The 18,517-nt window shown below is 36.2% G+C and overlaps 1 protein-coding gene across 2 annotated transcripts in view; it reads right to left on the reverse strand.

The window, feature by feature from the left end:
* CENPC (centromere protein C) overlaps positions 1-18,517 on the reverse strand; it is a 60,003-nt gene that overhangs the window by 13,261 nt on the left and 28,225 nt on the right. Inside the window, exons 11-15 of one of the 2 annotated variants that reach the window (XR_013994015.1) lie at positions 17,463-17,606; positions 16,200-16,282; positions 8,202-8,261; positions 4,767-4,871; positions 3,767-4,006 (exon numbers count right to left, since the gene is read on the reverse strand). Coding sequence is in view for 1 of the 2 variants with exons in the window: in XM_081059834.1 (XP_080915960.1) it covers positions 3,878-4,006; positions 4,767-4,871; positions 8,202-8,261; positions 16,200-16,282; positions 17,463-17,606 (521 nt within the window). In the remaining variant the exon portion in view is untranslated. The remainder of the gene's footprint in view (positions 1-3,766; positions 4,007-4,766; positions 4,872-8,201; positions 8,262-16,199; positions 16,283-17,462; positions 17,607-18,517) is intronic. The other variant, XM_081059834.1, reaches the window with a different exon arrangement.

Consider the following 18,517-nt stretch of genomic DNA (forward strand, 5'->3'; position numbering starts at 1 on the left):
AGGTACCATTGTTCCTTTGTTGAGACCTCCCCACACAGCTTGCAGGTGGAGGCAGGCACCAATTTTGCATCTCCCTTAACCCGGCTGATCCCACTCACCACCCTGGTGATTCCGAGAACCTACTCTACCGAACACACACACCTGACCTGAACTTCTTTCAGAAGCTGTTCCATGTGAGCAGTTGGCCTCAGCCCATGCTATGAACTTACCTAAAATTTCTCAATGGTTCACAAACCCCAAAATAAGCAACAGCTGGCCTCGGCATGTCCTGTACCTCTTGCTAAGTGGCCCCAAATCCAGCACTAGTGGCAGCCAGCCTCAGTGTGCAGCAGACCCTCTGCCACGCACCTCCAAGCCCAGCACAGGCAGCTAACAACCACAGATCACTTTGTAGGTTCCTAGCAGGTGGCCTCGAGCCGGCTGCAGGCAACAACTTTCTTAAGCCGGCACAGGTGAGTTTCAAAAGAGGCCCCCAAACCAACACACCTCGTAGCCAGCTTCAGACCACACCAAAGCATCACCCAGTTGGCGCCACAAATAACATGCCTAAACACTGGATTAAAAAGGCACTAACACTAAAGAAAGTCATTAACATACAAGAGATGAGAGGAAGAGAGTAAGAAAGACACACAGAAGAACAACAAAAACAAACAAAAAACAATTGATAAAATGGCAATAATTACATACCTATCGCTAATTACTTTAATATAAGTAAATCAAATGCTCTAAGCAAAAGACATAGAATGGCTGAATGTATAAGAAAACAAGACCCATACATCTGCTGCATATAAGAGACCCACTTCAGATTGAAAGACACACTGACTGAAAGTAAAGTGATGGAAAAATATATATTTCATGCAGATGGGAACGGAAAGAAAGCTGGGATAGCGATGCTTATCAAACAAAACAGACTTTAAAACAAAAGCTCTAACAAGAGACAAAGAAGGTATTTCACAATGATAAAGGGATCAATCCAACAAGAGACTATAACCCTTGCAAACATTTACACACCCTATGTAGGAACACTTAAATATATAAAGCAAATATTGACAGACATAAGGTGAGAGATCAACAGTAATACAGTAATAGTTGGGGCCTTATATAAATGGATAGATCATCCATTTAGATTACCCAGACAGAAAATCAACAAGGAAAGAATAGCCCTAAATGACACACTATACCATATAGATTTAGTATTCGAACTCCTAGCCACAGCAATCAAACAAGAAAAACAAATAAAAGGTATCCAAATTGGACAGGAAGAAGTAAAACTGTCATTATTTGCAAATGACATGATACTACATGTAGAGAACTATAAGTTCCACCAAAAAACTATTAGAACTGATAACTGAATTCATTAAAGTGGCAGGATACCAAATTAATATTCAGAAATCAGTTGCATCTTTATACACCAGTAACAAACTATCAAAAATAAAAATTAAGAAAACAATCCCATTAAAAATTACAACAAAAAATAAAATAAAATACCTAGGAATAAATTTAACAAAGGAGGTAAAAGACTTGTACTTGGAAAACTATAAGCACTGAAGGAAAAAATTTAGGAAGATACCAATAAATGGACACATAAACAGTGCTTATAGATCAGAAGAATTAACACCGTTAAAATATCCATACTACTGGTGCTCGCTTTGGCAGCACACATACTAAAATATCCATACTACCCAAAGCAATCTACAGATTCAATGCAATCCCTATCAAAATACCAATGGTGTTTTTCACAGAACTAGAACAAATAATCCTAAAATTTATATGGAACCACAAAAGACCCCAAATAGCAAAAGCAATCTTGAGAAAGAAGAACAAAGTTGAAGGTACCACACTACTTGATATCAAACTATTCTTCAAGGTTATAGTAATTAAAACAGCATGGTACTGACATAAAAACAGACACAGAATAAAGAGCCCAGAAATAAATCCACCACCTGTATGGTCAATTAATCTATGACAAAAGAGACAAGAATATGCAATGGGTAAAAGACAGTCTCTTCAATAAATGGTGCTGGGAAAACTAGACAGACACATGCAAAAAATGAAACTACTTAGATGACATACAACAATAAACTTACATCACATACAACAATAAACTCAAAATGTATTAAAAACTTAAATGTAAGACCCAAAACCATAGAACTCCTAGGAGAAAATATAGGCAGTAAACTCTCTAACATTGCTCTTAGTGATATTTTTTGGATATAGCTACTCGGACAAGTGAAACAAAAGAAAAAATAAACAAATGGAACTACATCAAACTAAAGAGTTTTTGCACAGCAAAGGAAACCATCAACAAAACGAAAAGACAATCTACTGAACTGGAGAAGATACATCTGCCAATGATACACCTGATAATGTTAATATCCCAAATATATAAAGTCTTACAACTTAACAACAAACAATAAACTATCTAATTAAAAAATGGGCAGAGGACTTGAATACACATTTCTCCAAAGAGGACATACAGACGGCCAAGAGACATATGAAAAGATACTTAATGTCACTAATAATCAGAGAAATGCAAATTAAAACCACAATGAGATATCACCTCACACCTGTCCGAATGGCTATCATCATAAAATCAACAAATATGTTGGCAAGAATGTGGAGAAAAGGGAACTCGCGTGCACTGTTAGTGGGATTGCAAATTGGGGTAGCTACTTTGGAAAATAGCATAGAGGCTCCTTAAAAAATTATAAATAGAACTGCCTTAGGACCCAGCAATCCCACTTCTGGGTGTTTATCCAAAGGAATCCAAAACACTAATTCAAAAAGATATGCATCCCTATGTTCACTGCAGCATTATTTACAACAGCCAAGATACGGAAGCAACCAAAGTGTCCACTGAGAGACGAATGGATGAAGATATGGTACAAATATAATGGACTATTATTCAGCCATTAAAAAGAAAGAAATCTTGCTATTTGTGACAGCATGGATGGATCAAGAGGGTATTACGTGAAGTGAAATAAGTCAGACAGAGAAAGATAAATACCGTATGATTTCACTTATAATGTGGAATCTAAAAAACAAAATAAACAGAAACAGATTCATAGATACAGAGAACAAACTGATAGGTGCCAGATGGTAAGGTTGTTGAGGGCTGGGTGAAAAAGGTGAAGGGATTAAGAAGAACAAATTGGCAGTTACAAAAAAGTCACGGAGATGTAAAGTCCAGCATGGGGAATATAGTCAATAATATTGTAATAACTATGTGTGGTGCCAGATGGGTGCTAGACTTATCGGAGTGATCTCTTCGTAAGTTATATAAATGTCTAACCATGATGCTGTACACCTAAAATTAATACATTATAATACTGAATGTCAACTGTAATTGAAAAATACATTTAAAAATTAAAAAAAAATAAAACCAGTTTACCTTCAAAATTTCAGGAAAAAGTAGACATTAAAAAGTGAATAATGCAATATATAGATGACGTATTATAGAATTGTGTACTTATAACCTACAATGTTACTAACCAATGTCGTCCCACAAATTTTAATAAAAATTTTTTTAAAAGAGTGAATTTACTAATTTAGTGGTTACCAGAGGGTAAGGGGGTGGGGGTGGGTGATGAGGGTAAAGGGGATCAAATATATGGTGATGGAAGGAGAACTGACTCTGGGTGGTGAACACACAATGGGATTTATAGACGATGTAATACAGAATTGTTCACCTGAAATCTATGTAAATTTACTAACAATTGTCACCCCAATAAAATTAATTAAAAAAAAAAAAAAAGAGTGAATTTACCCTAATGTATCACATCTGAAGTTTTCAGAGGTAAATTTGCAAAGAGCTACTTCTCAAAGCACTGTTATTTATAATAAAATCTAAAAGTTACTTTCAGGAATAAGTTCATACTTCTTTCATCGTTATCAAGACAGATCTTTTTCCTATTAACTATTTTGTTGACTTTTTTCATTTCTCCTTTTGCCTTCCTTTTAGACGGTATTGAGTCTGGGGACAGTATTCCACCAATCACAAATCCTCCTGAAATTTGACAACAAAAAAGATAAAAGCATCACACCGGGGAAGTGAAAACTTTGAAACAGAATTTTTTAAATTAATAAAACAATTTCAAAGTATAAAGAACACACTATTATTACTACATTCTACAGCTAGTAATTCAAATAACACAAATACCAATTTCACTAATGTCTCTACTATCCTAAACGTAGAAGCACTGATAAAATATGATTGAATGACCTCTGTTGCTTGAAATCAGCAGGCATCAGTGAAGGCTTAAAACAAACAAACAAGAGGCCAGCAATGAACTATTTATAGTAATCCACATGTGAGTTTAGTTCTTAAACTTAGATATATCCATCAATGAAAGGAAATAACGTCAAGATAACAATGACTATACTTTCTTGCCCACCCTCTACCATTTCTGTAGAAATATATGAAGAGAACGGGCTGAGAAAAATAATGGAAATACTTAATCTTTGCCAGTTATAATTTTCTCATGTTCTGATTTAATGTTTAATTTTATGTAATTAGAAACCTAGTCATATAGAAATAGTAGTACCCTAAAAAGGCACACACACGCTTCAAATTATTACCAAAAAGAAAACAAAATCAACATCTCTATATCAGATTTGAGTCTTGTCACAATTTGGGGGGGATGATGATTAAATGAGGAAATGCATGCAAATATGTGAGACAGTGCTTGGCACACAATATACATAAATAAACCGTAGCAATCCTCATGCTCATTTTTCATTGTTAGACATTAAGGCATACATTTTACCTGATGGCCTTCCTTGATAATCTACTCGCTCCCCTCGCCAGTATTCCAAAGGTTTCAATCGTATTCTCTTGGTCCTGCGCACATTTGGTGTGTTGGAGGGCAATACTGTAAAAAAATATTCGACAAAAATGTACACATATGTTTAGCTGGATGATACTTTGCAGCAGAAAGATTGATATTACCTTCTAGAAAACTAATAATGTTTCTGTACAAAACGCTAGAAAAACAAATTTTAAGACATATTTGTATTAATAATTAAAGAAATGTAAATGAAAAACTGGACTTCTAGCTTGGCAAATATTTAAAAACTTGATAATACCTTATGTTAATGATGTTAAAGGTATACAGGACCTCTCAGATATTGTAAGTAGAAATATAAAGTGAAGACAATTTGGCAATACTTATAATACTGACTCAGAAATTACAATGACTAGAAAATGAGTTTACAATAATTTTCACAAAAATGGACAAAACTATAAGTATAAGAACATTCATAGTAATACTGTTTATAACAGAAACAGAAAACAAAAATTAAATTGAAAACCATCTAAATGCTCCACAATAGGAAATCTATACATTGGGGGTAATCATGTGTGCATACGTTTGTATGCGTAACACACATATCTACTCATTTTATTTCAACAATGCAAAGTTATATATACTAAGTTGAGTTTGTTGGCTATATAATCAAATTCCTATGTTCTTATTTTTTGTTTGCTAGAGCTGTCCAATTCTAAAAATAGCTTATCGAAATCTCCCATTCTAACTGTATTGTTTAAACGAAAATCTCCTTGCTTTTTCTTACACATTTTGGTTGCTGGTTGCTTGGTGCATAAGAGTGTATGATTTTTCTATCTTCATAAATTGTTCATGTCATCATCACATGTCCTTTTTACTACTGTTCAGCACTTAAATTCCACTTTGCCTAATATTAACATTGCACTACTATTTTATTTGTATTTATTTATATTTATTTATGTGTATATAATAACATACATATTAGACACTATCTAGCAGCAGAAAGAAATTTTCCTTGGTGACTTTGAAGAAGCAAGCTGCCATACTGTGACAGGGTCTATGGAGACAGTCATGCAGCAAGGAATTACACGTGGCTCCAGAAGGTGAAAATAGTGGCCAATTGCTGACAGAAAACAGGCACCTCAGTCCTACAGTTTCAAGGAACTAAAGTGTGCTAACAATCACATGAGCTTGGAAAAGGACCCTGAGCCTCAGATGAGACCACAGCCCAAGCTGACACTTTTGAATACAGCATATGAAACCCTTGAACAGAGGACCCAGCCAATATATGCCTGGGTTCTTACCCACAGAAATCATGGGATAATAAACTTGGGTTGTCTAAGCGACTAAGTTTGTGGTAATTTAGTACACAGCGGTAGAAAACAAATATACATTATCTAAATTTAACCAAATATATTTCTAGAATCATTCAGTACCACTGCTTCCTCTCTTTGGACTCAATTCTGTTTTATATGATACTTGGTTAGAATATCTAACATGAGTATTTTACGTGGAAGATACTAAAGTGAATCTTACATTATCTAAAAAATAAATTCGATTATCAGAAAGAAAACTGCCTTGGAGAGATGTAAGATTATTGGATTGTAATACATTTCTGAAAGTAGCCCATAGATATTATTCTTCCAGTGTTAACACAGATAAGCAGTGCTAGTCATTTAACTTTTACATTCTCTCTGGAAACTTTCCTCTATCCTGAAACTTTAGGAATTTTAGTCATGTATGTCTAGAGGTATATCTTTTTCAATTATGAGTGGTAGTTGCAAATCAAACTGCAAATTTAAGCCTATCTTTAATCCAGGGAAGTTTTCTTTAACTGTTTTCTCTCATCCATTTCTTTGTTTCTGGAAATCCTATTATTTGCATATTTTGTCTGCTCTCTCCATGTTATTTCCATTAGATATCTTTTTTCCTCATGGTTTCCATTTTCGGTATTTCTGCTCTGAGGAATACAGGAATTCCATGTCAACATCAGCTACTAACTGAACTCTCAACAGTGACTATCTCTACTTTCAGTTCATTTGCTGACTTTTTAAACTAAAAAATTATGACATTTTAGTACCAGAAAGTCTTCTATGCTATAACAATCTCTGAAAGTGCTCATGTTTCTTCTGTTAAACTTGTTATCCATCTACCACAAAAGTTATAGCTCACCAGAAGCTGACTACTGTTCTTAATGCATAATGCTTGATCTTCCTCTCTGGTTGCTGGATGCCCTGTTCAGGGACATTTTGCTTCTCTTTGCCTACTCCTGACTCTTCATCATTCCACTCAAAGACAAACATTAAGCACTGCAAAGTATAGCAGCAGTCTTTCTTCAGAGGGGTGGCAAAACACTGAGATGTGAGTTTGTGGTTGAAGCCATTAGAGAAAGCTTTACTCCTACTGGTTCTCTTCAGGTACAATAAGCACAAGAGCACCCACAGCCCCAAGTATAGGGAGAAACACAAAAAGCCACTCCAGTCCCACAAGGTGTTAGGTCCTATGAATCCTGATCTGCAAATATCTCTTTGGGAACCATGGAGTTTTAATCATCACATGGGCCTCTAGGTGGGTGCCCTAGCACCCAGCTTACTACTTACCTATCCTACTGTCATGCAGGGTGTCTGGCGGAGTCTCTGGTCCCACTCCCCACATAAGAATGCATGAGGCCAAAAGGAACACCCACGGAGCCATAGATAGGGGAGTCATACCACTATATTCCTGCTAGTGGCTGGGTTGGAGACACAGGAAGCAGGGGCCACACTCTCCGCAACCTGCCGTCCACTTCTCTGTAATCCGCAACCCACATTCCGCCGTGCTAACTGAAATCTGCTCTTGCTAGCTCAGCCACCATCTTCTTGCTAGCCCCCCATTTGCTGCTGGCGGAGCCACAGTAGTTATATTAGTGGCCAACGGCGCACTGGTTACAGTTGACGGCCAACTAGCCACAGCTGATGGCCATCTAATCAAAGTTGATGGCCATTTACTACCTGAGCCAGCACCTTTCCATGTGAGGCCAGGAGCCTGGAAACTGCACTCCTGGCTCTGTCCCCACACCTACTTATTATTTTGTTTAAGAACGCACTGGATCAAAATGGGAGTAAAAGTTGTCATGGATACCATCTACCTAGAAGCTAGAAATTATAGAATTCTCCGTCCCACATGCTTAACCTGTATGGGATCATGCCCCTTACTACGGGACAAAGAGTGAGGGCTACAGGATTGATTGGTGGATAACAAAGAAACTCCATGACCTGTGATGTTTTACCATAAAATTCATAAAAAAATAAATACATAGTTTTAATGTATGTGCCAATTAATTCAAATAGTATTTGTCCCTGCTTGAGAAAAATTAAGTTATATTTAGAAACAGACATTTTATAATATGAAAACATTAAAAGACAGAAATAATTTTACCTAATTTGTGATGTACTTTGTTCTCTCGTGTCATTTTAGATCTTGTTACTCGTGAGTCATCTGCAAAACACAAAAGGTAATATCCTGAACTATGACTACTAATTCCACGTTGAGTTAAAGTGTATTACTTGGTCAACTTCAGTATAAGTATATTAAACAAAATTTGACCTGACAATGCATTTTATTTCTCCTTCTGTTTCACTGTTGAGGAATAAAGACTAATGAAAAACAGCATAACATCTCTCTAGATTTTGGTACAATGAATATATCTAAAGAACATAGAAGTTAAAAATAAAAAACAGGGGCGGCCAGATGGCTCAGTTGGTTAGAGCGCGAGCTCTGAATAACAGGGTTCACTGTTTGATTCCCACATGGGCCAGTAAGCTGCGCCCTCTGTAACTAGATTGAAGACAATAAGCTGCTGCTGAACTTCCAGAGGGGCAGCCGGACGGCTCAGTTGGTTAGAGCGCGAGCTCTCAACAACAAGACTGCCTGTTCGATTCCCACATGGGATGGTGGGCTGCACCCCCTGCAACTAAAGATTGAAAATGGCGACTGGACTTGAAGCTGAGCTGCGCCCTCCACAACCAGATTGAAGGACAACGACTTGGAGCTGATGGGCCCTGGAAAAACACAGTTCACCAATATTCCCCAATAAAATGTATTTTTAAAAAAGTACAATTCTGGAACTCTTTAAAATAAATAAATAAATAATAGAAAACAAACAGGTTTCCTATTGCTTGTAGACTTCAGGTGAAATAAGCCATTGGGCAGATAAAAATGCAGGGTGTGATAATTAACAAATAATATGCTAATAATATAATCTATAATCTTTAAAGTTCTAAAATAGTACAACTGTACAGAATTTAGCAGTGTGCTAAGTAGATAAGGGCTCTCAACTTTAGTGTGGTCAGTAGCAGCTAAACACAGCTGCCACCAATTCTTTCCTTTCCTATGCCCAAATGTTCTTTATTGAGAGATGAAGTCTAATTCCCTTCTTGAATTTCTACTGGCCATAACTTGCTTGACTAAAAGAATGCAGCACAAATGATGTTCTGGGACTTCAAAGGCTAAGTCCTAAGAAGATATGCAGTTTCCACCTTGGTCTCTTACAACTTCACTCTGGGGACAGCTACCATATATGAAGATTCACTACCCCAAAACTGCCACGCTGTGAGAAAACCCATCCTAACTACATGAGAAGGCCATGTGGAGGAAAAGAGATGCCTGGCCAGCCCCCAACTATTCCAGTCACCCTTACTGGGTGACAAATATGCAAGTGAAGAAGTCACCTGGGACTCTTGGACTTCCAGCTCAGTCAAGCTGTCAAATTATTGCAACCCCAGTAACTTGCATGTAACTATAATACAAATGTGTGAAAGAGCAAGTGAGAACTGCCCAGCTAAGCCAAGTCAACCCATAGAACCATGAGAGATAAAAAACGATTGTATTAAAAGCAATTAAGTTTGGGGTGGTTAGTTATACAGCAGTACATAACTGGAACACTTAAAGTCCATGAAACACCTAAAATTTTTCATATACTTTTGTATATAATATGTATTTCCTTAAAAGTAGGTCTAAGCTTTCATTATATATTCTCACATGAGTCCATGATAGCAAGAAATTGTTAAGAATGACTGAATTAGATACTTTATAAAATTGCAAGTTTGGAAGAAACTTTAGTGATCATAAAATCTAATTTCCCGGTCCAGAACAGCCAAATCGATAGAGATCAAAAGCAGATTAGTGGATACTTAGGCATGGGGGGTAGGGATTGAGAGAATGGAAGGTGCCTGCTAAAGAATATCAAGTTTCTTTTTTTGGGGGTAATGAAAATGTTCTAAAATTTATTGTGGTGATCGTAACACAACATTGAATTATACACTATAAATAGTTTAATTACATGGTATGTAAAGTATATCTCAACAAATCTGTCACACACAAAAAAATCCAATTTCTCATTCAATCCCCACTAGACCAAGTAGAAGGCTAGTTTCAGCTTGAAAATTTTCCCACAGCAGAGGGCCTTGGAGGCAGCTGGTGGGGTCAGAGAAGGAACAAAGCAAATAAGTAAATATACTGAGGATAATGGGAGCCAAGTTTCTCACTATCTGAGAAGGGTTTTATAAAAATGGAAAAGAGAAAGTCAAAGGTACGGGACTGGAATTGGACATATTGATATGGACTCACGATTTCTAAAGAAAAATACAGAAATAGATATAGATGCTTGCGTATGTATAGTGTAGATATATGTATGTGTATAGTATGCATTTTGTATCTTAATCCACTAAGAAAACCTATCAGCAATGATATCCCAGCAACAATAAGCACACCAAGGACTCAGATCTGAGCATCTAAATGCCATCCTCCACTAGAAAGTAACTGGTTCCTTAAGAAAAATAATTGATTCCAGAGTTGAGGCAGGGGTCCTAGAACATCTTATGCTGAAAAATGAAACAGTATTCAAAACATGATAGAAACATGACGAAAGGACATAGGGACCAGTTGAAAGGACGTCTACTGGCCAAATAAGGCCTAGTTTATCAGAATAAGTGATAAAGATTACAGCCCATCGAATAAAATAGAAACCCAGTAGATGTCCATAATAATATGAATAGAAGAATAATGAATAAAGAAGAAGGGGTAAGAAAAACGATTTCTTTACGAATAGAATTACCATATGACCCAGCAATCGCTCTCCTGGGTATCTACCCCAAAAATATAAAAGCATTTCTCTATAGAGACACGTGTAAGCCAATGTTCATTGCAGCTTTGTTTATGGTGGCCAAGACATGGAAACAACCAAAATGTCCTTCAATAGATGAATGGATAAAGAAGTTGTGGTACATATACACAATGGAATACTATTCAGCGTTAAGGAAAGATGATATAGGATCATTTGTGACAACATGGATGGATCTCGAGAGAATAATGCTAAGTGAAATAAGTCAGACAGAAAAAGCAGAGAACCCTATGATTTCACTGATATGTGGTATATAAACCAAAAAGAACAAGACAAACAAATGAGAAAGAAAAACTCATAGACACAGACAATAATTTAGTGGTTACCAGAGGGTAAGGGGGTGGGGGGTGGGTGATGAGGGTAAAGGGGATCAAATATATGGTGATGGAAGGAGAACTGACTCTGGGTGGTGAACACACAATGGGATTTATAGACGATGTAATACAGAATTGTACACCTGAAATCTATGTAAATTTACTAACAATTGTCACCCCAATAAAATTAATTAAAAAAAAAAGATTTCTTATAGAAAGCTAACAAAATAATTAGGGAAATAGGAAATAATCTGGTATCATCATTAGTGGCTGATAATTCCGGTGGGAGCCTTCACAGATGCTAAGATTGGTGTGGAGGTTTGCAAAGGAATGAGCATCAGGATATCACTCCACAAACAACTGATTATGAAAGAGAAAAACTATACCTTTAAAGCAGGGAAACCTGGCAATAACTGGAATGGTGACGAAGACTAACGTCACCAGCAGGAGATGGGTCCCTACTGTGTGCCTCCTAACGTGATGCCCACGGATCACAGCACCACTTCTGCACTGTTTCTGTCACATTGTGCATGGCTGGCATCTGATCGAGAGGAAACATCAGAGAGACCTAGGTTGAAGGTCAACCTAAAGAATGAAAAGCTTGTACTTTCTAAAAAAATGTAAAGGTCAGAAAAGTTAGAAAAAGCCTAAGGAACTGTTCCTTATTGAAAGAAACTGCAGGAACAGGAGGGCTAAATGACATCCATGATCCTGGACTGGAGCCTGAACCACAGAGAAAAGGGAACACTGATGGAACTGCTGGTGAAACCTGCTGCACATCAGTGAAGGAATACCAGTAAGCCCTCCCGTAAGGTGGTACATAAGGTCTTGGGAACTGTGACTTTAAGTGAAACAACATATAAGGAAACGAATTTTACCCTAGGCTAATTGATATAAATAAGAATTAAGTTCCTATATCATATTTCTGATCACAGAAACCAAATCCACAAACTTCTAAATTAAGACCCGAAACACTTCCAATATTAAACACTGATAAATATTAGCTATATATAACAGTTAGGAAAGATTAATAATAAAAACAAGTAAGATCATTCTTTTCCAACCCATTTATGCCAGTTCAGGGTCGACATGGCTGGAGCCTACCCTGGACACTCGAGACTCAAGGTGAGAACCAATCCTGGGCAGCATGTCCTTGCATCACTGGGCCACTCACACACCCCCACACACATGCAGACAATTTAAACATGCCAAGTCACCTCGTATGCACATCTTTAGGATGTGGGAGGAACTCAGAGTACCCAGAGAAAACCCATGCAGACATGGGGAGAACATGCAAACTCCACACAGACAGTGGCCCAGGTCAGGCATCGATTTTTTTTCTTATGAGCATTGTAACAAAACACTGAACGAAACAATATCATTCGAGGACCTGGTGTCCTATAGTGTTATAGTAATGCTGACTTCCTGACTTAGATGGTTGAAGAGTGATTCAGTTCTTGTCTTGCATTGTGTCTGCACATACTCACACATAGTATGTCTGCAACTCATTTTCAAATAGTTCAAAAGAAGCTAATGATAATTAATATGTATAAACATATGTAGGGGAGACAGGGAAGGAGATGAAACAAATGTTAACTGTGGAATATGGATGAAGATGATATAGGATATCTGGGCAAGTTTAAAAGTATTTAAAAAAAATTTTTTTTTAAAAAAGCAACAGACAAAACTCCTGAATTAAACAGTTAAAGAACTAAAGATTCCTAGTAAGCATGGGGATGGAAGAAAACAGGCTATCGACAAAGGAAAAAAGAAAAAAGGCTACCTTCAAATTTCTACTCATCAGCATTAGCTATCACGAAGTAAAAGAGCAATAGCCAGATAGTTTAAAGGAAAAAAGATGACGCAAGATTGTTTTTACTATTCGACTAGTTGTTCAATTGTGTTGAAAAATTCCTGAGTTCTTGTTAGCATATGTGAGAATATCTACCAACTTTACAAAGAGGTATCAAGCATAACTGTTATGAAAATAAGTGTAAATGTTTAAACATTAAAGAAAAAAATACCAACAAAGCAAGTTAAAAATAAAAATCCAATCGTGCTATTATTGCTAAGCCACTTTGTTTTAGTTCTATAAGAAAGTTTAAGTAAAAGGGTGAACAAAAATCTAAGATACAACAAACCAAAGAAAGCAAAGACCACAATATTAACATTAGACAAAACAGACTGTAAGGTAAAAGCATTGTTAAGCGCAACATAAAGAGCGCCACGAAGACCAAAGCATGTACATTCCATACAAAGGAGCACATATGCTCAAAAAAGGCGCTTGATCAATGTACTGTACACCTGAAGCTGAACAATAATGAATGCCAACTATAATTTTATATATATAATGTGATGGCTCAATGCGATGTAGGAGGGATAGTGGAAGGGGGGTGGGGGAGGGGGGTTCACAGTGTGAGGGATATAAATGATGAACGTCTAAGTATTACCTTGTCTTGTGCACCTGAAATTAATAATAATAATAATAATAAAAGAAAAAAAATCCTAACCAAAAAAAAAAAAAAAGGCACTGAAACATACATCGCAAACTGCAGTAAATAGATGGAAAAACAGACCATTGCAGCGGACAACACTTCACAGACTTCACAAATCAAATGTAAGGACACAAAGGATCAGAATAATATAAAATGGTAACATGCCCAAATCTAAAATCCTATTCTTTTCCCCAAAATCTGCTCCTTCCCTAGTAGTCTCTAAATCAAGCAATGATACCACCATTCTTTCAGGTGCTCAGGCCAAAAACTTCATCCCTGGATACCTCTCTTTCTCTTACACCCCACATCCCATGCATCCCAATCCTGTTGACTCTACCTTCAAAAACACCTAAAATCCTACTACTGCTCTCCACATTCCACCGCTACCACTCTAGTACAAGCTACCACCCCCACTTATTATTAATTATTAATAACAATTATTATTATTATTAACATTATTAATGGATTATAAATGTCTCATCAATTGATTTAATGCTTCAAGCTTACACCAGCCCCCTCAAACTCATCAGTCCATCCCTAACACAACAGCCACAGTGATTCTGATTACAGATCCATCATGCCTCTCCTCTGCTCAAAACCCTCCAATGGCTTCCCATTTTTCTTAGTAAAAGCCCAAAATCCTTGCGACAGCATTTAACATCATCTATGATCTTTCATTCTTGTTACCTTATGATATCATCTCCTACTACTCTATCCATCTCTTCCTCTGCTCCAGCCCTCCTGGTCTTCTTGGTGTTTCTCCACCAGAACGGATTCTTTACCACATCAGAACTCTGCCCTAGATCTTCCTTCTGCCTGGGGCACTACTTCCCCATACAGCTGCAGCATTTGCATTCTCACCTCTTTCATATCTTTGCTCAAATAATCACTTCCTCAGTGAGGCCTTCTCTGCCCATCTACCTGAAAATGTAGCCCCCATTTCTCACCCTAAAATCCCTGCTTTATTTTTCTACTCTCAATATCCAACAAATCATAAATTCTGCTCTTTTTTTTATTGTCCTGGCCTCCCAGAAATTAAGCTCTACGAGGGCAGATATTTTTGTCAGTTTTGTTCACTATCATATTCCTAGCTCCTAGAATACATAGTAAGTATTCCATAATATTCCATAAACATTTATAAGTTCCATAAATATTCAAAGTACATTCCAAAACATATATCCATTTACATTATCAACAAAATAATGAGAGGATATATATTTTAAAATACATTATCTATAAACAAAAAATACTTTTCTCTTTTTCAAGGACCCATAGAAGAACTTCAAAATTCTTCCATGAATTTTATGTGATCTATGCATATTTTAGAACACAAAGAAAACCTTAATAAATTCAAAGAATACATACTACAGGCCAAAGTTCCCTAGAATAATGAAATGAAACTAGAAATTATTAACACAAAGCAAAACAAAACAAAGCAAACATAAAATAACAGCTAACATTAACATTTAACATATACCAGGTATTAAACTAAGCAAGGAATTATTCATCCTTATATCAATTTGTGGTATTGGAATTTATATCACCATTTTATAAATAAGGAAGCTGAAGCTAAGAACACTGAAATTTCTTACTCAAGTTAATATAGCTAATAAGTGGTAGAGCTGGCTTCAATCCCAGATTCCTGACTCTGGAGACTAGGTTCTTGACAGATGTACTTCTAAATAACTCCGGGGTCAAAGAAAAAGCACTATAATTTAGAGTACACTAGAAGAAGAAACTGCATTGAAAAGAAAAAGAAAATCCTATCAAATTAAGCCAAAATTATACTCAGGAATATTCGCTGCTTTTTTTCCACCAGGTAAAACGTAGAAAAATAAATATAAAAAGCATTCAACTTAGAAGAGAAAAATAATAAAATACATCGAAACACAGAGAGAAAAAAAGAATTTAAAAGGAAAAGTAATTGGTGAATTAAGGAAAAAAACCTTATAACAGATTAGATTCCAAGCACATATTCTTTAAGAGCATAAGGAAATTATAAAACTCTCCATAAAGATGTATTTTTAACTTTATTATAGAACGTCTCAAACATATTCAAAATAGAGAAAATAGTATAATGAACCTGCTTCAACCATTACTCAGCTCTACAAATCAATACATGACTAATCTTGCTTCATTTATACCCTTATCAACATTTTTAAATACTGGAAGAAGTAGGTATCTTACATGCCAATTATTTGATTATGTCCTACTTGAAAGAAAGGATTGTCATTCATCTCTCTCATTCTTTCTGTCTCTCTCCTCCTTCCTTCAATCTCTCCCCTAGGTATAAGGTCTTACAAATCTGTAATAGAGTTCGGCTCTTAAGAGTAAGTATTCAATATACATTTGCCATTGGTTATCATTTAAATAAAACATCACATACCTAACTCCATACGCATAATGCCATACACATCAAGATAGTAGAAAATAAACAATAACTTACCTGAACTTTGTTGAATTTCCTCATCATCTGCATCAGAATTATTCTTTCCAGACATTAAATAATTCTTGAGCCTAAAAGGTCCACTTAAGAAAAAAAAGTAAATCATAAAATTTGTGCTTTTATAATGCATATATCTAATTATCTATCTCAATGGTCATTTTTCTCCAAAACTAACAAAGGCTTTTTTTTCTTATAAAACCAATAGCAATGTTATGTCACTAAGAATATACTTACTTGCTGCACAAAATAAAGAATATACAATTTAATTCTATAACTGACTGTCAAACATGATAAAAACTTTATTTTATAATCTTTTAAACTGACTCATGGATCAGAGTTATGAATTTAAATCAAATCAAATAACATTCTTTAATAAAAATCAAATTATAAGAAATAATTAGAAATCAGCTTTTTTTTAAAAAAAAACTACCACAATCAAATGGAACTTAAAATATAATCCAGAAATTGTTCAGAGGTGATTCAGCTTATCTCAGTCCTAGATCCCTTTCCACCTATTATGAACCTATTATAGGCCTAGTAGTCCTAACCCAGCAAATAGTGGACAAAGAAATCTTAGCCATCCATTAAAAGTGTGAGAATCTGCTATAATTTACCATTCCTTCATTTTGTGTGTGTGTGTGTGTGTGTGTGTGTATGACTTCAGGTATTATAAAAGTAGGTTAATTTAGTTTGCTCACTGAGTGTGTCTGCTTTAAACATATAGCCACAAATTCTTAGATATTGTTCCTTTCAAGAGGTAGGGTCGAGTTCTACCCTCTCCATGAATGCGGTCTGTACTTAGTGACTTGTTTCTAATGAATTAAGTGGAAGTGACAGTGTGCAACTTCAGGGACCAGGTCATTGAAAGGCACTATGACGTCCACTGTAATCACCTTCTCTTAGATCACTTGCTTTGTGAAGAATCAGCTGCCATATTGAGCAGCCCTATGGCGAAGGCCACATTACAAGGAACTCAGGCCTGCAACTAACAGCCATGTGACCGAGCCACCTTATAAGTAAATCCTCTGGTTCCAGTCAAGCCTTCAAAGGAATGCAAACCAGATAGATATCTTGAATGTAACATCTGATGAGAATCCCTGAGCCAAAACTAACCAGCTAAGACTCTTCCAGATTTCTGACCCACAGAAACTATGAAACAATAAATGTTTGCAAGCCACTATTAAGCTTTGGGGTAATTTGTTACACAGCAATGAGTAATTAACATAGTGAGGAAATCCCATTATCCTTAGGACACATGCATACCTTCCTTCCAAAACTAAAGTCTTAGGCTCTCCAGAATCCGAATCAGACTCCTCTGGTGTTTTGCATGAATATCCCCTGGCCTGAGGCTTTAGATGAACATTTTGAGCAGTCACAATATTCTCATCTTTCGGGCTTTCTGTAACTCTATAAAAATGAAAAGTTTATAATTGTTTACATTTCTTCATAAACTATTTATTCTAGACACAATATATAAGTGGGTAGACAAACAAATATTGCTACCCCTGTTCAGGTCCTAGGACCAACAACCAGCCCAGGAAGGAAATTTAATTCTAGGACCTACCAAGAGTTCTAAATTTGAAAAATTCTGATAAGGGAAATGGCCTAAGATAGAAGCGATGACAGGACACTGGGACACATTACAGACTGGCAGCTTATGTCTATCACAGTTAATCTATCATAGTTTCTTGAAAATCCACAAATAACTGAAATTGTTTTCTCTGATACCCCTAAACAGCCTACTGGGGAATAGTAGGGCATTCAGAGGGCCCAGTCTCATCTCTTTGGTACATACCAGCTAATTACATAGTTTACCCCGATATACTCATATGCAAACAAGATACACTATTCCTAGACTGCACGATTTCCTCTCTTCTCTCACCTCTCTCTTACAAGTCTTATGTTTCAATTTGTTTCTTAACTCAGTTTACCAACTTATTCTTATCATAGTGAGAAAACAATTTGCACGCAACATAACTAAAGAGCATGCAAACTTCTGAATGTTCTTTGACAGTTTATTCCTGTAAATTCTACTGTCCCTCTAGGTCCTACCATCAGAGTCAAACAAAATAAAAGGGATTATTAGAGAATACCATGAACAATCATATGCCAAAATCTATATAACCTAAATGAAAATAACAAATTCCTAGAAACACACAAATTACCAAAACTGATTCAAGAGGAAATAAACAATTTCAAAGAACCTATAGTAAGAGAATGAGTCAGTAATCAAAAAAACAGCCTAGAAAGAGAAGTCCCGGCCCAGATGGTTGCACTGCTGAATTTTACGAAGCATTCAAAGAACACGAATTCTTCAC

Source organism: Rhinolophus hipposideros (assembly GCF_964194185.1).
Source record: "Rhinolophus hipposideros genome assembly, chromosome: 1".
Classification (NCBI taxonomy): Eukaryota; Metazoa; Chordata; class Mammalia; order Chiroptera; family Rhinolophidae; genus Rhinolophus; species Rhinolophus hipposideros.